We start from the raw sequence: 27516 nt of genomic DNA, 5'->3' as shown, positions 1-27516 counted from the left end.
AAGGGCAGGACATCCGACTTTAGGACCCCTCTTAGGCACCTTTCTATGTAGTTTGCACTGTGCTGCACTGCCTCTCAATGAAGACTTGTTCTACTCAGTATGATTTAGCAGGGTTGTCATCTCTCAGGATGATGTAGAGATATGAGTAGCCCGTGAGCAGCACAGAGGGAAGAGAGACTTCCACTGCCTGCCTCTGTGCTCCAGGGCCTCCAGCAAGGGGTAAGTGGGGCTCAGCCTGCATTCTGTGGGCAAAGCCATGTGCCCTGGCCATTGTCCCTAGCAAATCAGGTCCCCTGCAGGGCTTCCTCTGCCAAGAGGAAAGGCTGCCTTTTCCTCATTTATATGAAGACACCTTATGGGCAAGCAGCTCTGCATGGGGATCTGATTTGCTAGGGACAGTGTGGGTAGAGAGAAGAGAAAGAGAGCGCGTGGACGAAATGACTAACCAGATAGGAGAACTCCAAAAGTTGGAGAGTCATAAATCATGATCCTCTGCTTCAGAGTTTGGCCTGGAGAGATCCAGGGCACCACTCAACCACTAAAGACTCTTTTAAGAGTCAAGTATAAAATGAATTAAAACCAGTTTATAATACATGGTTTTCCCTGAGGACTGCATATTTAATAACTGTTGGTCAGACTGAAAGGAAAGATTGTATTAATACACACTCAACTTGTCTGAAAATAGAAATAATCATTGCTAGCACAAAGGTAGGAATTAATGTAGAAGATTCTTTCAATAAACTTGTATTGAATTATAATAGCAAGACTGAATTTTAAAAAACTATAGCAAATCATGATTATTTATTAAGACCACCAATATTATTTAACTGTTGTAGATGTTCTGCATTGGTACATTCCTTGAACATTGAGCATTAGACATATACATCTGATAGATATTAAATGTTAAGAGAATAAGAAATATGTCAAATATGTAAACAGCTTGTGGTCATGATTTTGAAAAGAAGGGCAGAAATTCAATTAAAAGAATAATTTTCAGAAATAGTTGGGAACATATAATTTGTCCAGAATTGTTTCTAGCTAAGGCAATGTTTTCAAGGGTGGGTGCCCACCTTACTCCATCCCTTGTCTTATCTATTGGACACCAGCTTCCTAACCTACCTACAATTTTCATTGGAGGCAGGCCCCATCCCAGAACCCATTTTTAATGGATTCTTTCTCTAGACATTTCATGAATAAAACAAAATGACTAGTTGAAAATGACCAAACACTCACTATGCAATGAGAACTTCAAGTTTATTAAACTTTTAACACACAAACACACATGCACACGCACACATTCATGATCATTGATAAATCTCCCTCCTCATGTGTTGTTGGCATTTGATTTACATTATACTCTCTCTAAGGTGAGTGTGTTCTCATTCAGATGACAACTTTCAGGAAGTATCACTCATTTGTCCTGAGGAAAGCCTACTTAGTTGGTAAGAAAAGACCAGTTATCAGGCAGAGCCATCTGAAAAACAAAAAGTCACTTATAGGAAAAGAATCCTCTCCTTGCATTTCCTAATTTCATTACCTGTCAGAGTAATCCCAACACTCCCTACACAATTAGAGCATCACTTTTAAAAGCATTATTACTTACTCTCTATGTGACAAAAAAAATTGGAAAACTGTAGAATACCATATATGTACATGAGAGACAGGGCTGTCAGGAGATGACGGGAAGGACGTTGATGACAATGAAGTTGAAGTCAGCTAACTTTTCCAATAGATAAAATGAACTCCTATGAGGCTGTGGGCCAAGCAATGTGCTGAGTAATTTGCATTCATTATTTAATAATTTTTAAATTAAAGTTTATTGGGGTGACAATTGTTAGTAAAGTTACATAGATTTCAGGTGTAAAATTCTGTATTACATCATCTATAAATTACATTGTGTTCATTATTTAATTTTTAAACAAATATTTATGGAGCACCTATTGTCAGCCTGGCATACTAGTAAGCACTAAGGATAAGGTGGTTAATGAGAAACAGTTCTTGTAGAGATTCAGAAAGGCCTCCCCAAAATGTACCACTTTAGCATGTGAATTATTTTGAGCTGAAGGCAATCAAGACCCAGCAGGCTCAGGAGAAACTTTTACCTCGCCCTTAAAGAATTTAAATTGGAGCCTTGCTTATAATAAAAGTTACCACCAGAAATAACTTTATGACCTATATTTAGAGCAGGGCAAACTTTTAATTACTGAACACCCGCATGACCCTTTGAAGCCCTAAGGCACCTCACCTCATCCTTAGCTCAGGCCATATACACCTCATTTTAACTTTCTGTCCCTGAACTTCTCATGTATGTGGGGTCTCTGACTCTCTCATGTATGTGGGGTTCCAGTGCATACATATGTATTAAATATGGTTATGTTCTCTTGTTAATCTGTCTTCTGTCGATTTAATTATTAGATCAGCCGAAAGAACCAAGGAGGGTAGAGGAAAGTTTCTTCCTCCACACATCCTCATGGAATTGACATACTAATGAAAGAGAGCCAATATCAAAACAGAGAAAAAAATATATAATAAGAAGTGCTATAAATACAAAAGATAAAGAAGGGTAAAGAGATAAAAGGAATGGTCAGGGAAGGTCTCTGAGGAGGTAACATTTGGGTAGAGACCTGAATAAAGTGGGCAAATGATCCATAGAAACATAGCTGAAAAGTTCCAGGCAGAGGGAGCAGTAAGTCCAAAGGCTCTGAGAGAGCTTAGCATGTTTGAGGAACAAGGAAGCCAATGGATGAGGCAGAGTGGGGGAAGGGAGACAGTGAGAAGAAACACGGTCAGAGGAGTAGCTAGGTTAGGTTGTGTTGGTGGCTGTGGCAGTAGCAGTAGTATGTGTATACTAAGTGGTGGCTAAGTCAGTTAGTAGCTAGGTCAGGATCTTGTAGACCAGTTGAATTATTAAATCTCATGGGAAGTCACTGGAGGATTTTGAACTGAGGAATGACATGATCTGACAGAAAGGAAACTCATATAATGTTTACAGTAAACCTATGAGATGGATCTGCCATTTCTACACAATGGATGAGGAAATGGAGGACTAGAAAGAGTAAATAGGTAGTGCAATCAAAATTGGATTGCTGGTCTGTCTTGACTCTAGAACCAGGTTCTTCACCACCAGACCTATAAGCTATCATAACCATTAAAATGGAGCTGTCGGGTGTGGTAGCCAGCCTCCAAGATGGCTCCCAGGGATCCTGTCTGCTTGTATCCTACTCTTGTGTGGTCCTTTCCCACGATGAATAGGTCTGACCTTTAAGACCAATAGGATATTGCAAAGTGACTGATGGTGAGTGGCCTCTGAGGCGAGGTCATAAAAGACATTACTGTTTCTTCCTTGCTTTCTTGGATAGCTGGCTCTGGAAGAAGCCAGTCATGAAGACATCAAGCAGCCTACAGAGAAGCCTATGTGGAAAGGTGCTGAAGCCGCCCACCAGCCAGCACCAGCTTGCCAGCCACAGGAGAACCACTTTGGAAGTGGATCCTCCAGCACCAGCTAAACTTTCAGGTGACTGTACCACAATCAATATCTTGTCAACAACCTCACAAAACTCTGAACCACCAGGAATTAAACCACTCCTGAATTCCTGACACACAGAAACTGTGAGAGGTCATATTTATTGGTTTAAGTTACTAAATCTTCGGGTAATTTGAATCAGCAATAGATAACTAATGTATTAGGCTTTTATAAAAACAGATGTCCCTATATGATTGGGTCCAAATATTATGTCAAATGGAAGTATTAAAAACCAAAAGTATACTGACTTGCTGATTTTAATTAAAAAAAAAAAAGACTGTCCTAGTCTGTTCGGGCTGCTATAACAAAATACCATAAACTTGGTGGTTTAAACAATAGACATTTAGTTCTCACAGTTTTGGAGGCTGGGAAGTCTAAGATCAAGGTGTTAACTGGTTTGGTTCTTTGGTGAGGTCCCGCTTCCTGGTTTGTGGATGGCTGCTTTCTTGTATCCTCACATGGCAGAGAAAACAAGCTCTGGTGTCTCTTCTTCTTCTTATAAGGGCATTAATCTCATCATGAGGGTTCCATCCTCACAACCTCATCTAAAAGCAAATTATCTCCCCACAGTTTTACCTCTTAATGCCATTGTATTGGGGGCAGTGTAGGGAGGGGGACGGTTATTAGGGCTTCAACATATGAACTTTGGGAAGACACACTCAGTCCGTAACAACAATTAAGTGGTCATTTTTCTATTATTATCGAATTTCAGATAGATACTTATGTATAAGTGTACATGTATAAAATATGATACTTAACCTATTATAATTAATATAATAGGTAAACATAAGTTAATATGCAATGTTGTTTTGCATTACCTGCCAATTCTCATGGAAAGGGGAAACTGTGACATTAATGGTGTGCTCAGATAACCATCTCTGTCCTGATCCAGTTCAAGCATTTCTTGGTGTCCTGACTCTGTAACATGTATAATCCCTTCTATGTGTTGGGCCATCTATGCAGGAAGAGCGGCTATTTGTATCAGAGATTTTAATGCTAAGTGAACACACTTCTCTTTGTCCTTCTGAAATTGACCAGACTTCAGAATTTAAGTCTGGTGTCTGTAGCTTTAGTTTTCCTTGTGCCTTTGGGACATTTGCAGTAATATATACTAAGGTAATCTTAAACTACAAATCCCGGTCACTTGTCAAGTAACTGTGTCAGTGATTAGTAACAAATCTTCATTTGTTAACTTTACTTTAGGGCTTCACATGATAGTATCCTTTTGAACACTTCGAATTTTCTCTAGCTATATTTAAACATTTTATGCATGAATAAGAATATTATAAAACATTTAATAAGCTTCTTTAAAGTTAAAATTTAAAGACACCTTTATAAATTTAGAACGATCCTCACTTTTGCCTTTTTACATCCAGATGGGAAAGGAGAATTTAATCATTTTAATCTTGGCTTAAAGAGCCATGAGACCATCTGAGGATGTTATTTCACAGACAGTGTACTTGTTGGAGTTTGGCTAAGCTACTCCATAATATTGCTGCCTTGGCATCCATTTTGTGTGGCTCAGCAATCTGCAGGTACCTTGAACTTATCCTAGCCCCTCTCATGAGCACATGCCCTAGACAACAGCCCACAGAGTCACAAGTAAATGTAAGTTCCTGATATTACTCCCTCCAAGGCCCTTGTGATAAACAGCCCCCGCTCCCCCACTCCTCGGTGTGCCCTTTACATAAGACTCCTGTGAAGCTTACCAAAACCCTGCTCTTTTTGGTTTGAATTGACCAATCTGGTTTTAGCCTGGGAACCCCAAAACATTCCACCCACCGACCTAATAAAGGCATTTGTCCCAGGTCCTGCCCCTCGTGATGGCTGCACCTTGCCTTGACCTCTCTGTATGGACCCTCAAGACATGATGCATACTTTCTCCAGGACTTGTAAGTAATAAAATTCTCTATTTCAATTTTCCTTGTGGTCTTTTGTTGAACTGTGGCTAACTATCTGACACCCCAGGGTTCTAATAACAAGTATTAATTAGCAAAGTCACAACAAATGGCTATACTAGTATCAGACAAAATAGATTATAAACAAACAAAAAAACTACTAGATATAAAGAGGGAAATTTTATACTAATAAAAGAAGCAATCCATCAGAAATATGTTACAATTATAAAGATACATACAACAGAGCCCCCAAATACATGGGGCTGTGTCAGAATTGAAGAGAGAAATAGACAATTCAACAATAATAGTTTGAGACTTCAATACTCCACTTTCATTAATGAATAGACTACTTATGCAGTAGATCAGCAAGGAATGAAAAGACTTGAATGACACTATATACTACCTAGACCTAAACATAGACATCTGTAGAGCACTCTGCCCAACAACAGAAGAATGCAATTTCTTCTCAAGGGCTAGAACATTCTCTGGAATAGACCATATGTTATGACATAAAACAAGTCTTAATAAATTAGGAAGAACTGATATCACACAAACTATACTCTTTGATCACAACAGAGTGAAATTAAAAATAACATAATGATTTTTTGGAAATTCACAAATATGTGGAAATGAACAATACATTTCTAGATAACCAATGGACAAAATGGAAATTAGTAAATACTTTGACATAAATGAAATAACACAATATTACAAAAGTTATGGAACACAGCTAAAGCATAGAGGTTCAATGTGTACATTAAAAAAAGAAGAAACAAGTCAAATCAATAACTGGATCTTCTACCTTGAAATACTTTTCGAGGAAGTGGGAAGCAAACTAAATCCAAAGAATGCAAATGGGAGGAAATAATGAAAGAGAAAAATTGGAAAAACAATAGAGAAACCCAATAAAACTAAAAGTTGGTTCTTTGAAAAGATAAACAAAATTGACAAACATTTAAACTGAACAAGAAAAAAAAAAAGAGAAGACTCACATTACTAAATTTAGGAATGAAAGAGACCTCACTAGTAACCCTACAGATAAAAAAAGGACGATGAGGGAATACTATGAACAACTGTAGGCCAACAAATTAGATAACTTAGATGAAACAAACATGTTTCTAGAAAGACACAAACTATCAAAACCAACTCAAAAAGAAATAAAAATCGGAATAGATTTGTAACAAAAAGTTGTATTAGTAATTTAAAAATTACCCACAAAGAAAAGCATAGGCCCAGATTATTTCACTGTTGAATTCTACCAAACATTTAAAGATTAATAGAAATTCTTCACAAACACTTCCAAAAATTAGAAAAGGAGGGAACACTTCCCAACTCATTCTATGAGGCCAGTATTATACAGACAAAGACATCACAAGAAAACTACAGACCAATATCTCTTATAAATAAATACCTAAAAATCTTCAACAAATACTAGCAAACTGAATCTAGCAAATATAAAAAGAACTAAAAACCTTAACCAAGTGAAATTTATATCAGGAATGCAAGGTTGGTTTAACACCCAAAAATCAATATAATATACCATATCAATAATAAATGAAAGAAACCAATGATCACCTCAATAAATGCAGAAAAAGCATGTGACAAAATTCAACATTTCTTCATAATAAATGTACACAACCACCTAGGAATAGAAGGAAACTTCCTTAACCTTAAAGAGTATCTGTGAAAAACCCACCCTCACATCATACTTAACAATGAAAGACTAAATTCTTTTCTCTTAGAACAGGAACAAAACAAGGACGTCTACTCTTGGTACTTTTATTCAACATTGTCCTGGAGGTCTAGCCAGGGAAATTAGGTAAGAAAATTAAATAAAAGGCATCCAGTTGGAAAAAAAGAAATAAAGCAATCTCTATTTGTAGATCACGTAATTTTATATGTAAACAATCCTAAGGAATCCAATAAAAAGTATCAGAATGAATAAACACATTTAGCAAATTTTCAGGATACAAGATAAATATACAAGTTCTATTATATTTCTATATAGCAATGAACAAACTAAAAATGAAATTAAGAAAATTCTATTCACATTAACATAAAAAAGAATACTTAAGAATAAGTAAAAGAAGGGCAAAACTTAGAATCTGAAAACCACAAAACATTGTTGAAAAATTTAAGACCTAAATAAATGGAAAGACTTCCCATATTCATGGATTGGAAGGATTAATAGTGTTAAAAGAGCAATATTCCCCAAATTGATCTACAGGTTCAATGTGGTGTCTTACAAAATCCCAGCCTTTTTTAAAAATAGAAATTGAAAAGATGATTTTAAAATTTATATGGAAATTCAAAAGTCCCAGAATAACAAAAACAATCTTAAAAAGAACATAGTTGGAAGACTCACACTTCCAGATTTCAAAACTTAAATAATGAAGACAGTGTGGTATTGGCACTAAGAGAGACATATAAATCAATGGAATAGAACAGAAGATTCAGGGGAAAAAACTAAAATCGAAACCTCATACATCTATGGCCAGAAGATTTTCAACAGGGTTCCAAGACTATTTGATGGTGAAAGAAGTCTTTTCAACGAACGGTGTTGGTACAACTGGATATCTATATGCTACAGAATGAAGTTGGACCCCCCTATCCTACACCATATATAAAAATCAACTCAAAATGGATCAAAGGCCTAAATGTATGAGCTAAAACTATACAACTGTTAGATGAAAATATAGGTGACCCTAGATTAGGCAATAGTTTCTTAGATTTTGCACCATAAGCACTTCTATTTCAAGGTGTGTGCCCATGAGAAATGAGAACATTATGTCCACGCAAAAAATTGTACATGAATGTTCACAGCAGCATTGTTCATAATCAAAGAATAGACAAAACTCAAGTGTCCATCAACTGATGAATGGATTAAACCAACATTATATTCATACAAAATGTTATTTGGCGATAAAACTGAAGTACTGATACATGCTACAAACAAGTAAATGAGACTCCACAGAGGGGAAGACAACAAAGCATTTCAGGGAGGGTATGGTGACTAAATCGCTGCTGGCAGTCAAGTAAGATGGATACAAAGAAGAAAACATTGGTTTTGTTAATATGCAGATCACTAGAAAGTGAAGGGTGGGGAAGTGGGCCAATTGGAGTGAGTTTAGGAAAGAACGTGAGGTGAGAAGGTATAATGGCAACCATTTTCATGGGTGAACTTTGAATACTTTATGCTAAATGAAAGAAGTTAGTCACAAAGGACCACATATTGTATTATTCCATTTATATGAAATATCCAGAGTACACAAAACCAAGGAGGCAGAAAGCATACTGATGTTTGCTGAGAACTGTGAAAAGGGTGGTTGGGTGGAAATGGGGAGTGACTGCTAATTAATATGGAGTTTCTATTTGAGGTCATGAATATGTTCTAAATTTGATTGTAGTGATAGTTTCACAACTCTGTGATTTCACTAAAAACCATTGAATTGTACATTTTAAGTGGGTGTACTATATGGTTATGTGAATTACATATCAATATTGATGTTAAAAAAAAAGAAACCCTGCAGACTCCAGAAAAAAAAAATAAAAAAAAAATATATATATATATATATATAAGCATATATAAAAGCTGTGACAGTGGAATAGAGACAGGTTTGAAATCTGTTTAGGAGTTAGAACCAACAGGACTTGGTGACTTAGTTGATTAGTTAGGAGGGTTTACCTGGTTTTAGCAACTCAAATAGTATTTCCTTGAGAGCTTTCATGGTAAGATGGAGCAGTGAAGCTAGATCATCAGTGTTTCCTCTCCCTAAACCTAATGAAATACACCAAAACAATGAAAAACTAGCTCTCAGAGGGAGAGAAATGAAGGCAGATGGAACACCTAATGCCAATTCTCTAATGTACAATGAGTTTGACATATTCGGGGAACCATTGAAATGTAGCAGGGTAGGCAGGAGGAGAGTAGGTACTACATGAGGTAGCAGTTAGGCAGATGTCAGATCATGGACTTTTTAAGCGACAATAACGAGTTTAAGGAGTATGGATTTAATTTTAAGTGCAGTAGGAAGCACCTGGAGGGTTTTAAGGAGAAGTGGTTTGATCATATTTAGAGAATCAAGAGAGGAAACAGGGAGATCAGTTAGGAATCTATTTTTGTAGTGTAGGCAAGAGTTGATAGATGTATTAGGGTGCTGGCTGTGGGGAAGGAAATAAGTGGTCAAATTCAAGATATATTTTGGAGGTAGAGTTTATGGGACTTGCTGATGGAGTACATGAAGAGGGAGTCAAGAGACTAATAAAGAATTAAAATTTAAATTTTTGTCTTAAGCAACCTGATAGGACCTTTTATTGAAATGGAAGACTAGGAGAGGGAGAATCAAGAATTTTATTTTTTGGCCATGTTATTTGCGAGCTGCTAATTAGCTATCCAAGAGATGTCCAGCAAAAAGCTGAATATGTTAATGCTACCAGAAGGGTGGGTGCTGGAACAGGCATTTTGATGGCTTTTAAAGCCGGAATTGAGGTTTTTGAAGGAATGTGTGGATATGAAAAGAAAGAAGGGACCAATACAGCATCCTGGGGCAAGCCAATGTCTGGAAGTCAAGTAGAGGAAGACCAGCCAAGAAGTTTCAGGAGCAGCTAGTGAGGAAGGAGAAAAATGAGTAAATGAGACTCCACAGAGGGGAAGACAACAAAGCATTTCAGGGAGGGTATGGTGACTAAATCGCTGCTGGCAGTCAAGTAAGATGGATAGCAAGAAGAAAACATTGGTTTTGTTAACATGCAGATCACTAGAAAGTGAAGGGTGGGGAAGTGGGCCAATTGGAGTGAGTTTAGGAAAGAATGTGAGGTGAGAAGGTATAATGGCAACCATTTTCATTTGACTGATTAAATACTTTCTAAAGTCAGTGCACATTTTGATTTGCATTTGTATTTACAAATGCTGGAGGAAAAAAACTCAAGTATTTGTTATAAGCCTGTGTCTTGTTCCACTTGGATTCCTGATCCAGCATCTCTTTAACTACCGCATTAAGAAAATTGAAGGACAACATACATTCTAAAGTGCATAAAGTGCACTAATCTTAACATGTACAGCTCGATGTTTTACATAGGTGTACGCCCGTGTAACCTGTGTTCAGACCAATATACAGAATATAAAGGGTACCTAATAAGGTTCCCATGTGCACCTTGCCAGTATATAATCTCCCAGACGTAAACCAATATTCTGACTCATACAAACATCCATTAGCTTTACTACAAAAATTTACAAAGGAATCAAATAAAAAAACTCTGAAGACCATTTAATTGGAAACTGCATTAGTGTAAACTTACCAACTGGCTGGAGTAAGTATAAAATGCCAATCATTTGGCGTCAAATCCTGACGCAGACTTTGAACCGTGGACTCTTCCAAGCCCGTGCTCACTTTCTACACATCCCCTGTCCGCTCTTTTTCTTCCCAACAAGGCTGGGGTACACCCTGCGGTGGTAAGAGACCGCTTTTCGGTCATGCGCACTAAGGGTAGGCGCGCTTCTCTCTTTCCCTACCCAACCAACCAGGACACGGCTTCCTCATGCGCGTTGAGAATCCTCTAGGCGCGCGCGCCTTGCCGTGCGGCCTTGCGCATGAGCAGATCAACCCTCCAAGGCGGAAGTGAGGAGCTGCCGCGCGGAGGTGGGGGCCGCCGCGCTTGCTGTGGCGTGGGCTAACTGTGGACATGGCGCCCCCCAGGAGCCTCGTCGTTCCCGTGGCAGTGCTGCTGCTGTTGCTTTGGGGGGCTCCTTGGACCCACGGGCGGCGGAGCGACGTGCGCATCATCACGGACGAGAACTGGAAAGAGTTGCTGGAAGGAGAGTGGATGATAGAATTGTGAGCAAGGGGCGGTTGTCTCGGGGCCCCTCGGTGGGCTGGGCGGGCCGAGGTCCTAGATGCAAGTCTGGACACTCGACTTCACCTCCGTACCCCTAATGAGAGCCCCAAGTTCCAGGGGGAATTGCCACTCCAGACTGCGGAGCGGCGACTACGAATCCGCCAGATTCCCCAAACTCCTCTGCGGTCCCACCCCTCCCTCGTTTCTTACCAGGGAACATTTTCTTTTTAAGTGTGCGCTCTATAGTTTCGTGTCTAGGGCAGTGATTGCGTTCCCGTTCTCAACTCTAATTCATGGCTTTGGGGTGGGGGTGGTTGGTGTGACTAGTTCCTATACAGTTACTTATTTTAGAATGGCCTCTCAACAAACGGACTTCTAGATTATTTTCACCAAACTTGACAAAAGAGGACTTTGAGCAGAACCTCTCTTCCCCTTTGTGTGATTATCCTTAAAAGGTAGCCCATTTATATATAGTGTTGGAATTTGGGACGCTTTTAAATTTTATTTTATGGATTAGGTATATTTTTATTTTAAATGCTAAGTAAGTTCAAGTTGGGTTATTTTAAAATCTTCGTTCTCGTTATCGGTTTTTTTGATTTTTCATTGCTTTTCTCTTTTTACACATCTCATTTTTCCTTTGCGTGTGTTTTTGCAGCGTACTGAAATGTCCTGGGTTGTGACTCTTACCGCTAAGTGGTAGTACATTACAAGATAAAATTAATGTATGAGTGTGCTTATAAACTCTGTTTGAAGAAAATCATGTGTCTGGTGATTCAGTTGTAAGGTCCCTTCTGCACTGGTAGAAAAACTGTCTGACTGCTTTAGTCGCTAAATTGGTGGTGGTGGTGTTACTGTTATTGATACTGATGGTATTAGTGATATCAGTGAAAAACAAAAAAGCCATTATTGAGTGTTAAATGTGTACTAGACACTGCTAAACATTTTAAATTCATTATTATATTTAATTCTCTCCAAGTTCTATAAGATAGGTCTTATCTCCCACATTTTACATATGAGAGATACCTAAAGACCTAATTAACCTGTCCAGATATTGGTCTACTGCTTCCTTTCAGTTCCCAGAGCCTAACACAGAGTAGGCATGTGGTGATTGTTAGAACACCCCTCTTTGTGTTTTCCTGTATCTTTGGGTTGCCAGTTGAGGAGGCAGGTGAAGGTGGACATCATTAAGGGAAAAACCCAGAAGGCCAAGTCACTAACCCTTGGGTCATAAAATCAAGAAAGTCATAGAACATTTACATAGAGTATAAGATGGGGGAAATATTTATAGTATGCATATAATCTGTAAATTGGTGAAATGAATTTTCAGGCACTGTTGAAGTTGCAGATGAGACGAAATACAAGTGACAGCATTTGATTTTTGTTGTCATGAGTAACTTATATTGTGCCTGTAAAATGTTCAGTTTCATAAGTAATGTGTTAAGCAGCAGTGATTATGAGTTTATATGCAAAATACAGTCAAGCCATTACTCAAGGAGACTTTTAAAAACTCAGTTTGCTCAAACTATAGAAATAACATCGGTCAAAAGTGAAGTATAAGTTTAAGTGGTTTGAATTAGAGCCTCTGTGTGAAATTTGAGTATAAGGTAGTACTTATTTTTCTGTAACCTACTGATTTTGAGGCTGAGTCTTTAAAAAACACTTAGGAAACAAAAGGAACTTGAAAAAGGGATCTAGTTAATAGTGCTAAAGATAGTTATTACAGGTCAGTTATCTACATTAAATCTCCCCCATCAGAGGTTTTGTTACAGAGGTATTTTCATTGTAGTACAATTTATTGTTATGAACTTCGGCTTTTATGTGTGGTACTAGTCTTGTTCCACAATGCCAGTTACTTTTAGGAGTTTTATTTTCAATAAAATAAGTTTCATATATAATGGAGTACAAAACTACTGTTGTGTTCAGCAGGTGTACTTTATTCTTCCTGGGTCCCTCCCCCCCTCCAAAAAAAAACAACAAAGTGAAGCAAATTATAAGATAATATGCAATAAAGTGGAAAAATTAAATCCTAGGGGAAAATCAGGGCTTTGAAAAATGCTGAATACTAGAGGAGTAATTAAAATGCTAATATGCTTGGCCATAGATTTGTAAATCCAAGGTCTTAGAAACAGGCTGACCAAGGGGTGGCTGAAAGAATTTTTTTTGGCCTGCCTAGTGTTTGTGTCTATGGCATAAGTTTTGAGGTAACATTTTTATGTAAAAATTCATATTTTCAGCTTCTTTTACATAAGAATAGCCTGCCATATTGGGCCAGCAATCCCCTGTGGCAGTCATGCTGAGTAGTGGATTCACCATAGCCCTGGTGCTTCCTATTTTTCTCATACTAGCACTTTGTATTTGTTACTCCTGCAGTGTAAAATTGTTAAAACTGATGAACTCCAAATTTGGCTTTGAGTTTTCTCGTGGCCGCATTTTAATAGAGAAATTCAAAGGTTTTTTTTAAAGAGCTAGTTTGCATGTGAGAAAGTCCTTGTGTCTTAGAACTTATTCTCAGGGTTACTTTTACGTGATTAGCATCATCAATTCATAGTTCTCGATTGCCAGAGTGTTAGGCCCACACTTAAAACTTCTTCATCTTCACAAAATTACCCACTTTGCTGTCTTGCTTTTAGTGTAAAATTTCTCCAGAAATGACACAGTTTAGAATTTATCCTATATGGTTATGTTAGAGTGCTTAACTTTTTTTTTTTTAACTGTATTTCTCAGTTATGCTCCATGGTGTCCTGCTTGTCAGAATCTTCAACCAGAATGGGAAAGTTTTGCCGAATGGGGTGAAGATCTTGAGGTTAATGTTGCAAAAGTAGATGTTACAGAGCAGCCAGGTACTGTAAATCTGTGGTTAGTTTTGTTTCTTTGCAGATTGGGTGCATATGTTTATCTTGTTTTCCACATTACCTGGTCTTAACTCTACCTTTCATTAGGTTTTGAAAACATAACGGTCTGCATCTCGTTAAGACTACTCACCCACCTCCCTGATGGGGACTCAGTGTGTAGTGGCTGCAAAAAGAGGATTCCTTGGTTATTTGTGCAGCTCATTCCCTTATGTGTTGTTCTAAGAGACCTTGGAGACATCACCCTCCCCCAGTTCTTCTCCACATAACTGTCTCAGATCCTTTTTTGCTTTGTATCCCAAGCCCCAGCTACCATGTAAGATGCCTTTGAGAAGTCCTAGAATACTGTGGTCTGGATGGACATTGGCCAAGCCATCATTTATATCCATACCAAGCTTCAGAATGAGGAGCATGTGGTTGAGGTTCTTTGTAGTGTCAGGGTCACGTTCCTTGACAAGTGGTCTGAATAGCCATAATTGGGTTCAAAATTTAATACCTGTGATTTGAGGACATGGGCTCTTAATTACAAAGTCCACATGGCTGTGAGGTGAAGTCTACTTCTGGCTTGGCGCCCTGGACAACTGGTAGACCGTGCCTGACCTAAGGATGCTCCTTAGTCTACCCTCATCTTACCTGTTCTTGATCAGTATACCTGGATTCTTGACTCTGCCCCTATTCCGAATGGTAATAATAGTTAATATTTATTAAACACTTACCTATTACAGGTACGCTCCAAGTGTTTTGCATTTGTTATGTAATCCTTGTACAGCCTTGTGAGATAGGTAATAGCTTCATTTTACAGATAAGAAAACTGAGGCAGAGATTAATCCTCAGTTATATTAGTGCTTAGCACATGCATAATAATAATGTTAGCTGCTATTGTTATTGCCCATCTTATGATTTACAATATTTTGCATTTTTAACACCTTAAACTCAGCCTTTGTTTTCTGAATGTCAAGTGCAATTTGATTTGATCTTAGACCTTTCTAAGACTACTGCTGTATTGTGGTGTCTCTTGACTCATCACTAGTAGTCTTATCACAGTGGTATAATTGATCAAATACACACACACACACACGCACACACACACACACATACACATATAGTGCCAAAAAAATGTAAACACATTTTAAGAAAGGAAAACGGTATCAAAATTGTAATATTCAATATATACTGATAGCAAAAGATGACTACAAGTCACGTTTGACTTCTGCAATTACAAGAGGTGCTCAAAGGGGTTACCAACAGCATCCAGACACTTCTGATTATGTGAACTACTGCTTGAGCAACGTTGAGCAAAGTGTTTACTTGTATACATTTTTTGGCACCCCTGGGGTGTGTGTGTGTGTGTGTGTGTGTGTGTATTCACTTTTTAATTGAGATAATGTGCAGTAGTTTTTTTGTTATTGCTTTAAGTTCATAATTGGATTTTTTTAAATTGTTTATGTTATAAAGATCAACTATTTTGGGTATAATTTCATATTCTTTTCTTACTAATATTTAAATGATTCAGAATCAACTTTTAGGTAGTAAATGTTTGGCCCATATGAAACTTTCTGTGTGTTCTTATATTTATTTCTAATTTTTCTTTTATCATTTGTAGGGCTGAGTGGACGATTTATCATAACTGCTCTTCCTACTATTTATCAGTAAGTATTTGAAGATTCTGTAGTTATGGAGAAAGATGCTTCATAGTGTAATTAGAAGAGTAGGCCTCTGGCCTGGATCCTGTTTAAAGAGCTTTATTTTCAGTAAGTACAGTGTATACTTACTTGCAGTGTATAATGCGCACCCATGTTTTTGGCCCAAACTTTCGGGGGGGGGGAAGTCTCGTTTTAATTTTTTAATTCAAATTTTTATTTGTTTACATTTAAGTACTTGTTTTTTGTATTATAAAGGAATTTTAGCATTTGTTTTTTTAACAAATTATGCTACAAAATATTTTATGTAATAAATAATTACAAAACACAAGAACAGGTACAAGGGACAAGAAATTTTATGTACTGGTAACAAATTTACAATATTTATGCATCATAGACAGCCAAAAACTCTTCATCGTCGTCGTTGCAAGTTCCATCTAAGCAGCAAAACTGGTTATCGTATTCCAGGGTATTATTTTGCAAATGATATCATTGTTGATTTCTAGAGTTACACTTTTAACTCATAAGCATAAATACAAAAATTAAAAACATTTTTATATTGATAACGGAATTAGTACTACCTATGTATAATGGACATCCTTATTTTTCCCTTATAGATTTGGGCAAAAAACGTGCGCATTATACATGGCAAAAATGCGGTGTATTAGAAGGCTTATTTAGTTATTGGTGCTATCCTAGGTGCTTTGAGATGGATGAGTGATGTAGGAAACAGTCCCTGATCTCAAAGATTTACAATTGTTTTGGAAGGTTGTACTCACATGAAATGGTTTGATAGTATTCAGCATAGTAAATGTTTTTGAGCCCAGAGTTGTGGTAAGTTCTGTGGGAAGTTTGGTAAGGGAAAAATCCCTGAGCTGAAGTGGTTCCTGGAGAACACGGGGTTTAAATGCAACCTTGGAGGTAGAATTTTCAAAAGTGCAGAGTGTATTCCATCCTGAGGGCAATTTCATAAACAGTCATATATAGAAACATGGTATGTTCCAAAATTATCTAAGGAAGTATGGTAGCTCAGCTTTGGGGACAGAAGCAGGTGAAACGGTTGGGTGTTAAGTAAGAACGAACAAGATTCTATAGTCTTCAGTATCAAGTCTTTGAGTTTAACTTCTAAACTGGGGATAGGAAATCTTGAATCTGTGTACCTGTCCTGTACCTTAATGTTTATCTAGCTCGTGGGTTCAATGCTAGGGAGTACTGCTCTCTTCATGGAAAGTTATGAAAAGAATAAAGTTAGCAATTCTTTGTCTGTATTTCACTTTTCTTTGGTCTTTTTTTTAAAAAATGTATTAGGGAGGAGTGTGTTTCTCCAGGGCCCATCAGCTCCAAGTCATTGTCCTTCAATCTAGTTGTGGAGGGTGCAGCTCAGCTCCAAGTCCAGTTGCTGTTTTCAATCTCAGTTGTAGGCGGCACAGCCCACCATCCCATGCGGGAATTGATCGGCAGCCTTGTCGTTGAGAGCTTGCGCTCTAACCAACTGAGCCCCTCCAGCAGCTTAGCTGTGGCGCGTTGTCTTCAGTCTAGTTGTGCAGGGCGCAGCTCACTGGCTCGTGGGAATCGAACCAGCAACCCTGTTGTTCAGAGCTCGTGCTCTAACCAGCTGAGCTACCCGGCCGCCCCCTTTTTTCTGTTTGTATCTGTTTCCCTATATCTTTTTTCTCAGCTTCCTTTGTATCTATTTAAATGTCTATTCTCTGTCTCCAGTAGTTCTCCTCTCCCTTTTCACTCCCTCCCTTTCTCCACAGGCCCCTTAAGGGGCTATAGTCAGACTCCCCCTTTGCTGTTTACTTCTCAACACCCCTTGAACTTACCTGGAATTTCCTGTCCATTTTCTTTTACTCACATTATTTATCATGCCCATTCCCCTAACATCTGCTTGTTGAGAGCCTACCTGTCCTTCAGAAACAGCTCAAATGACATTTTCCCCACAAAAGTTTGTTTTTTTGAGTGGGGCTTCCTCGTGGTCTTTGGCTCTGGATGGATAAAGGATCCTTTAACCCTACCGGACGTAGTAAGGAACTGCTGGAAGTTTTTGCACTTAAGTGATAAAAACAGAAGTGTTAAGTAGGACTAGATGGGCAGTATTATTTAAGGTAGTTGAGGAATGCAGATGTGGGAGCAGGGAGAGTGTCTATGACCCAATGAGAGAACTCCCTGCATTGGAAATGGGGAGAGCAAGGTGGATATCTGGAAGAATGCACAGCAGACTATAAAATAGAATCACTGAAATGGGAGGAAGAGAAACATTTTACCAGGTGCCTCCAGCAATTTAAGATATGATAGTTGAGATGATGTGATTATGACCAAAAACACCGGAAAATTGCCATAAAATTATAGTTTAACAATAGCTAATAATAAGTGCCAGACACTAATGTAACTATTTTTCATGTATCATGTATAATACACATAAGGCATAAAAGTGATTTTCTGAGATTTATCTACTTTATGCTCCCACCTCATTTTATTGAGATATAATTAACATATACCTACTGACTATGTTTCATAGTTTTATTATTTGGAAGGGTACCAACAGTCTTAAGGCTTATGATTGTTTTAAAATATAACCTCATTGTTTGATTAAATTTGGGGCTAAGATGTCATTAGTTGGTAATTGGTGTAATTGCTACTTGTGCGTATTAGGAATGACTGTAAAATGAAGTTAAAGAAATAGCAAAACAAATACAAAGTTTACTTGATGCTGGTTAATATTTCATTCTGATTCTCTTTAGTTGTAAAGATGGTGAATTTAGGCGTTATCAGGGCCCAAGGACTAAGAAGGACTTCATAAACTTTGTAAGTGAAAAAGAGTGGAAGAGTATTGAACCTGTTTCATCATGGTTTGGTCCACGTTCTGTTCTGTAAGTATGAGGGATTTTTGTCTTATTTATTTTCAGAATTAATTGGAATGGATTTTGTGTGTGTGTATGTAAATGCATTCATACTCAGTTCTAATTTTTGGATTCTTAAGGTATATTCAGATTTGCTATGTAATATTTTTGGTTTGACTCTGTCTTCTAAGTTAAACAGATACTTTGATCCTTGTTAACCTAGGAGACGTTTAATAGAATTAAGTTGAATGCCTTTTCAGGAATGTTTTAGCTCTGTAGATATGGTCATTTGTCTGATGAAAACCTAAAAAAATCACCCTAAGAATGTGAGCAGTGTAATGGATAAAACTATCATTTGAGCTTAATATTTGAATAAGAAACCTCAAACATGTACCTACTCATCCCACCTTTAGAGTTTAGTTCTTTATTTAATGTGATTGAATAATTCCACCTGTCTGATAACTTTTTGTCTGAATTGTACGGTTGGACAGTGATCCTGATGGCATGACTAACCACTGTGCTTTATGTATAACTAGAGGGTAGCAGCTTGTTATAGAGCAGTAAGGATTCCAGATAGCACGCATGTTTCCTGTTAGCCGTTGGTGTGGCTAAGCTATCTCTTCCTGTCTGTCCCTCAGCACACTTGCCCTTAGAGGATAGGAGTTTGGAATACCAATGATAAAAGAAATAAAAATGTGCTGAATTTGGGGAGTGGAGGAGAAATCAGCCCTAAGTATTATTTTGAAATAGAAGTTTATGTTTTCCACCGTTTCCTCGCACTTCTCTTCCTGTGAAAATCTCCGAATTGATTTGTCCTTTAGCTGTCAGAATCCCCCCACTGAATCACCATACCTAACCCAATTTAGGCACCTGGTATACATGATAGAGTCTAGTTCAAACTACAGTGATGCTACACAGTACTTTATGTTTCAAGTCCTTGTTCCTCGTCCCATTTTGAATTTTAAACACCAGAAGCAACATGATTAAAGTACCTTTCATGTTAAACTGAAAATGTAACTGATTTTTGTTTTTTGATATCTCATCTCATAAATGAATCTCACCATTTCGGTAGAAGAAGGGGGTTGCTTTTTAAGTCTCTGTTGAATCCTCAGGGCAGCAGTCCATACCTTTTTTATTGGTGGAATGAGTAAGGGACATTCCCTGTGTCAGCTCCGCAGGTTCAGCAACCCAGTGATTGGAAATTGGATTAGGTCGTATGCGTACAGGAGTTTTGTCTTATGTGTGAATTGGTTTATATGTTGGTGGCAGAACTTCCCACTAGAGGAACAACAGTTGGGAAACGACAAACCCTTCTTATTTTTGGATCATGCCTTTTTCTAAATGCTCATCTAAATTACTTTGGTTTAATTACGTGAAAAAAGATAATTACTTTTACTCATATGACGACTTAGCATTTATTTCCTATATAATTATTTTATGTATCATTAAACTATATCGAACAAATGCTATTGTACATTTTATTTAATTTTAATACTGAAAGGGGGTAATTCTTAGGTGGGAAAGATCAGCTCAATAAGTGCCTCCAGTTCTTCCTTCAGGCTCCCTTCACTGCTCGTTTGGATCCATTTGCTTTGCAGTATGCCTAACCTTAACCAACTGGTTCCGTAGAGCTTGTGACCTGTTACTCAGAGTATATTGGAGAAATCATCAGATGAAAGGTGAAAGGTTAACGTCAAAGCAAGAGCAGAAAAGGAAAAAAATTACCGTGTTTTATTTATGAGGACATCGCATAGTGGCAATAATTCAGAAACTTAATGTTCATTAACAAGTCTTTCTATTACGGGCTTGAAATTACTGCTGTATCACTAATCTTGATTAAAACCAGCAATAAAATCTGGCCTGTTGGGGAAATTATTGAGTGAAAAATAGAAGACATAGCTATACACATATTTATTTCAAAGCTGTGTATCTTACTTTGTTTTTCAATAATGTCTCTTTTATTTTAGGATGAGTAGTATGTCAGCACTCTTTCAGCTATCTATGTGGATCAGGGTATGCGCTAAAATTTTATTTCTATTTTAAACGTTTTTGACGCTATTACTTTTTTTAAATGACCAGGTTTTTAATTTATTTTTTTTCTTGATTTTAGACTTGCCATAACTATTTTATTGAAGACATTGGATTACCGGTATGGGGATCATATACAGTTTTTGCTTTAGCAACTCTGCTTTCAGGACTATTCTTAGGACTCGTAAGTACTTTATTTTCAGAGTACTAGGAAGACAAATATAAAATTTGATCATTTTATATAGTTGCACGAGCTTTATTATTTAGATTTCTTATGTTTATTTTTGCAGTGTATGATATTTGTGGCAGATGTCCTTTGTCCTTCAAAAAGGCGCAGACCACAGCCGTACCCTTTCAGTAAGTGTATTTTTATTTTTTATTATTTTCTTCTTTTGGATTCTTTTTTCCCTCTCCTTTTCTCCCTCCCTCTTTCTCTCTTTTGCTCCCTCTTTCTCTTTTAAATTTATTTTTCAATTACAGTTGACATTCAACATAATATTAGTTTCAGATGTGCAACATAGTGGTTAGATATTTATATAACTTATGACGTGTTCACCCTGGTAAGTCTAGTACACCTCTGACACCATACCTAGTTACTACAGTATTACTGTATTCTCTGTGCTCTAGTTTACATCCCCATGATGACTATTTTTATAACTGACAATTTGCACTTTTAATCCCTCCCTTCCAGCTTAGGTTTCTAAATACGGAGTGGTGGTTTATATTGGAAGGGGGGGATATATATTTCATGTAAGGATGACAGCCCAGTGGACTTTAGAACATAGTTATTTTCTTGGCTTTTATAATGTGGAGAATTTTAACATTGTATATAACTTGTAGATATTTAATAACATTGATCTGATATCAATTTATTTGAAAATTCATGATATTCATGGATCCGTTTGAATATACTTAAGGTCAAAAAGTTGAATATGTTCTACTTTTAAAGTAAGTCCTTTATTAGTATAATGATCACATTTGAAGATTCTTCTTTATATGATATCCAAGCCTAAGTTTTTCTGGTAGGATATTGGGAACAGCAATTCCTGAAGTTGATTTAAGATTGGCATTGACACTGTACTACGAGTTTAATATAATTAGAAATACTGCTATCTGCCTGAATATAATTAGCTACCAATCATTTCCTTTCAATCTTCAAAATTATACTGTTACGGAAGTCCTCCTATTTGCTGTTTGTAAAGAACTTTCTGTCACAAGTTTGCTTTTCAGCAGCTCTAAAGCAGACTACATAAAAGTGATACTCTTTCTATTTCTGTGGTTAAGGAAACTAAGGCTCAGAGAGATGAACTATTTCCCAAGGTCACATAGAAATGACAGCTAAGAGTAGAACTTAAATCAGACTCAGCCTGACATTTTCATTGTGCTGCCTTTCATGACTTAGGATTTACTGGGGTCAAAACTGAAATGAAATCAGTGGAGATTGCATTTACAGTATACCTTGTTGGTTGAATAAGTAATAGGTTTTATTTTCATTTCTTAGATAGTTGTATTGATACTATGGAGGACATGTATAGGCGAGGGAATCATTGTATCTACCAAGGGCCACTGATCTATGGGAAAAAAATGTAAGCACAGATTACTTAAAAAGACAATTTAAAAGTTGGTGAATGTACATTTTATATTTATTTCACTTCACAACCTTAGCCCTGACAACAGATTTGTCTGTTAAGTAATCTGTGACAAAACTGATAGATATTAGTCTGTACTTGAATGTGACGTTGACCTTCTATTAGCAGGCCACATGATTGGAGTTGTTTTTCAGTATGTGAGTTTGGTGTAGATTTTGAGTTGCTAGGGAAAGACCCAACTCACTCTAGCTCTAAGCAAAATAGGAATTATTGGTTCATGTAACAAGGCAATCTGAGGGCAGAGTTGATTGGGTCCTGGGGCTCAAATGTTAAGATGTTACATGTTTCTGAATTGCTCAGTTCTCCTGTCTTTGCTTGCTCTATCGTTGGCTATTTCCAGTTTTTAGCGTAAAATGATTATAGCTCGCAGTCCCAGAGTAAGAAAGAAGTGTACCTTCTCCTTACCCCTACCCATCTTTTGGGAAAGTTCTGGTGTATTCCATTTGTGTAAAGGGCTCACTTTTTGGAACAGTCACTGTAAAACAGAGTTTCTCGACCTTGATGCTATTGGCACTTAAGGATGAATAATTCTTCATTGTGACAGACTGTCTTTTGTACATTGTCGGATATTCAGCAACATCCTGCTGGTCACCAGTAGCCCTGCCTCTCAATTGTGATAATCAGAATCTCTCCAGACATTGCCAAGTGTTCCCTGGCGCGCAAAATCACCACTGGTGGAGAACCACTGCTGTAAACTGTAGCGCTCAGCACAACCACATGGGGTGTGGTGTCGGAAAGGGGCTATTATCCCCCAGAAAGAGGGATGCCAGACATACCAAACAGCAGATTGTCTACTACGTGGCAGTTTCTTCCCGTTGTTTCCTACCTTACACTCTGTATTTTTCCCCTCCATTCTGCATTGCCTAGGATTAGGAGCAGTGTAGGATCACCGAGCAGAGTAAAGGTCATTGGCCCAGTTCTGTGATATCTCAGTTTAACATGGTGTATTCTAAATTTAACTATAAACAAGCCCTATAATAAAATAAAGAGTGTGTGTGTGTGTGTGTGTGTGTGTGTGTGTGTACGTGTACGTACGTACATGTTTAAAAGTTCATTGATCTATACAGTGAAGATTTGTACTTTTTTTTTTAAAGAGGTCACAGCTCAAAGATTTGTACATTTTATTGTTCGTAATTGTACCTTAATAAAATTACTTATGTGGGGAAGAGGAAGAACATTTATGAAACTACTTGAAAAGAAAACATGGATAGGAGTATAACCTTCACCTGTAAATGTCTGATTCTTGTTCACCTGGGACTGAAACAAGGGTAATATTGAATTTTGTTTCAGTATGCTTTTAACTAAAGATTCAATAACAAATTAATATAAGATAGTCAATTTAATGTATATTTTCTTACAGCATCCATATTCACAGCATTAATTCTGATTCCTAATTTCACTTCAGTTTATAAATAGGTGGGTAATTAGAATGAATTTGGTAAGTAAAATGGATCTTGTAAACCAACTATTATTTTTACGGTATTGCTTATTCTTGAAGATAACTTTTTCCTTTTGGAAATCCAAACACATTGATAAATAAATGCCAAAGCAGTGTATGGGCGTATGAATCATGTCTTGATTTGACATGAATGCAAATCTAATGCATCACCAAAAAACTTTTCTGGTCTTTATCTTTAAGAAAAATTATTACCAGAATCTTCTCAACCTTTGAAAAAAGTGGAGGAAGATCAAGAGGCTGACGAAGAAGATGTTTCAGAAGAGGAAGCTGAAAGGAAAGAAGGAACAAACAAAGACTTTCCACAGAACGCCGTAAGACAGCGTTCTGTGGGTCCTTTGGCCGCAGATAAATCCTAGTTAAGTGTTGTAAATATCTTAATATGATTGACAAAAACAGAAGATGGGTAATTTCTTTTGGTTTGAAGTGAACTGTGACTTGAACATTGCAGGATCCAGTGTCGATTAGCATTAGATTGAACATCCTATCTTCAGAAAAGAAGAATAGCAGTATGTAAAAAGCTTGAAATGTGATTTAACAACAGGATGGTGGTTTTAAACAATTCTTTAATTTTTGAAAAATCTGGTGCCAACCAATAAGATTTGTGTATGTTTGTTTAATAATAACCTTTTCAAGTCTGAGTTGAAAAATTACACTTCCCAAGGATGGCATTATTTAAGGAGATTAGAGAAAAAGATTTCTCATTTGATAAAATTTTTCTCAGTTTCACTGTGTGAAGAGAAGAACATATTTCCCATAAATGGGAACTTTGCCCATTGTCTCAAGAAATGTGTATTTCACTAACAACTCTGGTACTTTTAGAAATGTAGTCCAAAATTTTCTTGTAGTTTTAGATTATGCAACTAGTAAAAACTACCTTCTTTTAATTAGAGTTTTCTACACAGGATAATACAGGATAAGCTACTGATTTGGGAAGTTTTTATAAGTTCGTGGTGTTGTCTAGATTCCTGTAAAGGTTGGTTGCCTTTTTTGTTCCTATGTTCAGTGTATGATTTGTATTTTTCTTACCATGGGTTACATTTTTAATTTTCCAAGTTGTGTAATATCCTAGAAATGTTTTTTATGTTTTAACATGTAGTATTTTTTTGTGGTTGTTTCAAACTGAAGTTTACTGAGGGTTCCTTAAAATTGAAGAGATGTCTACCTGTTGAAAATTTGGCCACTCATTTTAGATTTTACGTCATTCTTGTTGGACATATACTTGGATTATTTTTTATTTTTTGGATGTGAAGGTGAATATTCCTGATTTTTATTTGATTTGGAAGAAGTCTTGGTGTTTTACATTTTGAAATTCACAGACGCTTCATCTGATATGATATAAAGTTAGTATTCTACTCAGGAAAAAACATCTTTTATAGTGTATGTTTTCAGTGTACCTTTGTCTTCATGTACAGAAAGTTCTTAATTGATTTTACAAAGTCATTGTATACTTGATGTATTAAAATCATAACATTTATGTTTTTGAGAAGACAGACTTCGCATCCTCCTATACTTTCTAATGTGTGGTATTTCACAGGTGGGAATCATCAGAATGGGACATTTAATATATAAGGACATTTAATAACTCCTTAAAGAGTTAGAACACAGAGTTTTTACTTTATAGCAAAAGTGGGGTGGGTGTGGGGTAGCAATAGAGAACTGTATTAGCTATAAGGAGAGAAACCATAAACCACCTATCCATTATGTAATAGATGATTTCTGTAATGTCCCATTTTGTCTAGATTCTCCTGCTGTGTGAATTAATTAGATTTACAGTTTCATAATGTACAACAGTTTTCTTTGAATGTCTCTCTTTTAGAATATTAAATATTCTACCATTGAAGAGTTTGGATGTGTAGTAATTTTGTGATGCTTTAGAAAAATATTCTAAGAACAAAATAAACTCAGCACTTCACTAAAGCTGAAGACAAGTGTGCTTTCTAGCTGCATATTTAGAAATGCTTAATTTGTATTTAACAATGTTCAAATGAATAGTTGTGTCATTATATATGTACTTGATGTGTGTAATCAAAAGGCTAGAGTCACATCTTTTTCTCTTACTTGAGGTGATAGAGGAAAATAGTACTCATTAATCAAGCCTTCTGTTTTCTAGTGTATATGACATAAATTTGAAGTTTTTAAGTAATTGGAAAATACACATACAGAAATTTAAAAGTAGGCTGAACCAGGTAGAGACTTGATATTTCAGAAAACAGATCATCTTACAGTTCCTCAGGATTGTCAGTATGGACATCTGAATAACCAATTTTCTGTCACATGAGAGGCTTACAGAAACTGTATGGGATCATTTTACCTTTAACAGATCCCTTTTGTTCCATTATTGGTTTAAGGGGGATCAATATGGCAGCTTAACTACATACATATTGCTTAGGAAGGAATAAGGTATAGCACCAACATCCTGGAGAACTCTGCTCCCTCTCCCCCAAATCAGCCAATAATCACTCAGCGCCACCATTGGAAGTGTTGTAAAATCTGATCACTCCGATGGAACATGCAGGGTTCTACTACATACTGCCTGAATCGGAAAGACTGACAAAAGTTTTCATGAAGATTCCTGTCTGTAACAGCTGCCATTCACAGAATACCAGTTGGAGTTATTTTATTTTACTGGTAATGATTCATTTAGTCCTAACTACAATGTATGAGAGGTAAGCATTACACCTTTCAAGTGAACAGACTCAGAGCTATGGCAAAAATAGGCACTATTTGAATGCAGTTCTAATTTAAAATCATGATTTTTTTCAGTGTGAGTACAAAAATTCTGCAATCTATTAATGTATGTTAAATTAGAATATAACTTAATTCTTAAAGTTTCACTTATCAGAATATTGCAACAAATACTGTTCAGAAATATCAGAATTCAGTATTTGCAGTCTTGTGATATTGGGTACTACATAAAGAATCCAGGTTATTACAGTAAATGATGCTTTTGAAAACAATTTTCTCAAGTCAGATGTCTCTCTCATTCAGCTCAGTGTATAAAAAGGCATAGTTCTGGATTTAGTTATGATGAAATTAACATTTTTGAGTGAACATTAACTCATTTTAGGGTTATATAGGATATTCTGATTCATAGTTTAAGGCAGAATTCTTTCAGTAAATTATTTATTTTTTTTCCTGGTTTTATTGATGTATGACTGACAACAAATTCTGATGTGGATCATTTACTAATACTGTGTTTCCCCGAAAATTAAACCTAGACGGACCATCAGCTCCCGTCTTTTGGAGCAAAACATATAAGACCTGGTCTTATTTTAATATAATATAGGACCAGGTATAATATAATATAATTATAATATAATACTGGGTCTTAGATTAATTTTGCTCCAAAAGAGGCATTAGAGGAGGTCCCGCTAGGTCTTGTTTTCAGGGAAACAGGGTAAGATAAATTAACTTGGGATGGAATTTAAATGAGTGGTCCTACTGAGTAATTGTGTAATTCTAAAAGTAAAATTTTAAATTGAATATTCTACTTGCAGATTTAGATATGTTGCTATTGTGTATCTAGCAACTTTTGCATTTGTTTTAAAACCATTGAAACTAACAATAAATTTAAATTGGAAATTTGTAAGTAGTCAAGGTCAAATTAAATACTTGAACAGATCTAATATATTCATTCTTGTTTAGTTATTGTCTATCTGGCTCATTAATTACAAATGGGATAATATCAGTATTTTGGCCACTGATGGAATCAGCTGTCCCTCCTTTCTATGCCTTTGGCTGTGTGTGACATTACTTTTAAGCCTGTTTTCATTGTGGTATCACCACTCAGAC

At 36.7% G+C, this 27516-nt stretch overlaps 1 protein-coding gene and 1 non-coding gene across 2 annotated transcripts; both read left to right on the top strand.

Annotated features, from left to right (window-relative positions):
• Window positions 1–11009: 11009 nt before the first annotated feature.
• On the top strand, window positions 11010–26880 carry TMX1 (thioredoxin related transmembrane protein 1). The gene is made up of 8 exons (XM_019725686.2): window positions 11010–11255; window positions 13981–14096; window positions 15709–15754; window positions 18490–18618; window positions 20556–20601; window positions 20699–20800; window positions 20907–20973; window positions 23905–26880. Exons 1-8 carry the CDS (start codon window positions 11104–11106, stop codon window positions 24078–24080), a joined length of 834 nt encoding a protein of 277 aa, XP_019581245.1. The 5' UTR covers window positions 11010–11103; the 3' UTR covers window positions 24081–26880.
• LOC141570862 (small nucleolar RNA SNORA70) lies at window positions 14215–14348 on the top strand. Its single transcript, XR_012495307.1, has one exon. It is a non-coding gene; the product is annotated as a small nucleolar RNA SNORA70 (small nucleolar RNA).
• Window positions 26881–27516: the final 636 nt, after the last annotated feature.

Source organism: Rhinolophus sinicus, linkage group LG03, assembly GCF_036562045.2.
Source record: "Rhinolophus sinicus isolate RSC01 linkage group LG03, ASM3656204v1, whole genome shotgun sequence".
Classification (NCBI taxonomy): domain Eukaryota; kingdom Metazoa; phylum Chordata; class Mammalia; order Chiroptera; family Rhinolophidae; genus Rhinolophus; species Rhinolophus sinicus.
This window is presented reverse-complemented; position numbering and strand designations above follow the sequence as displayed.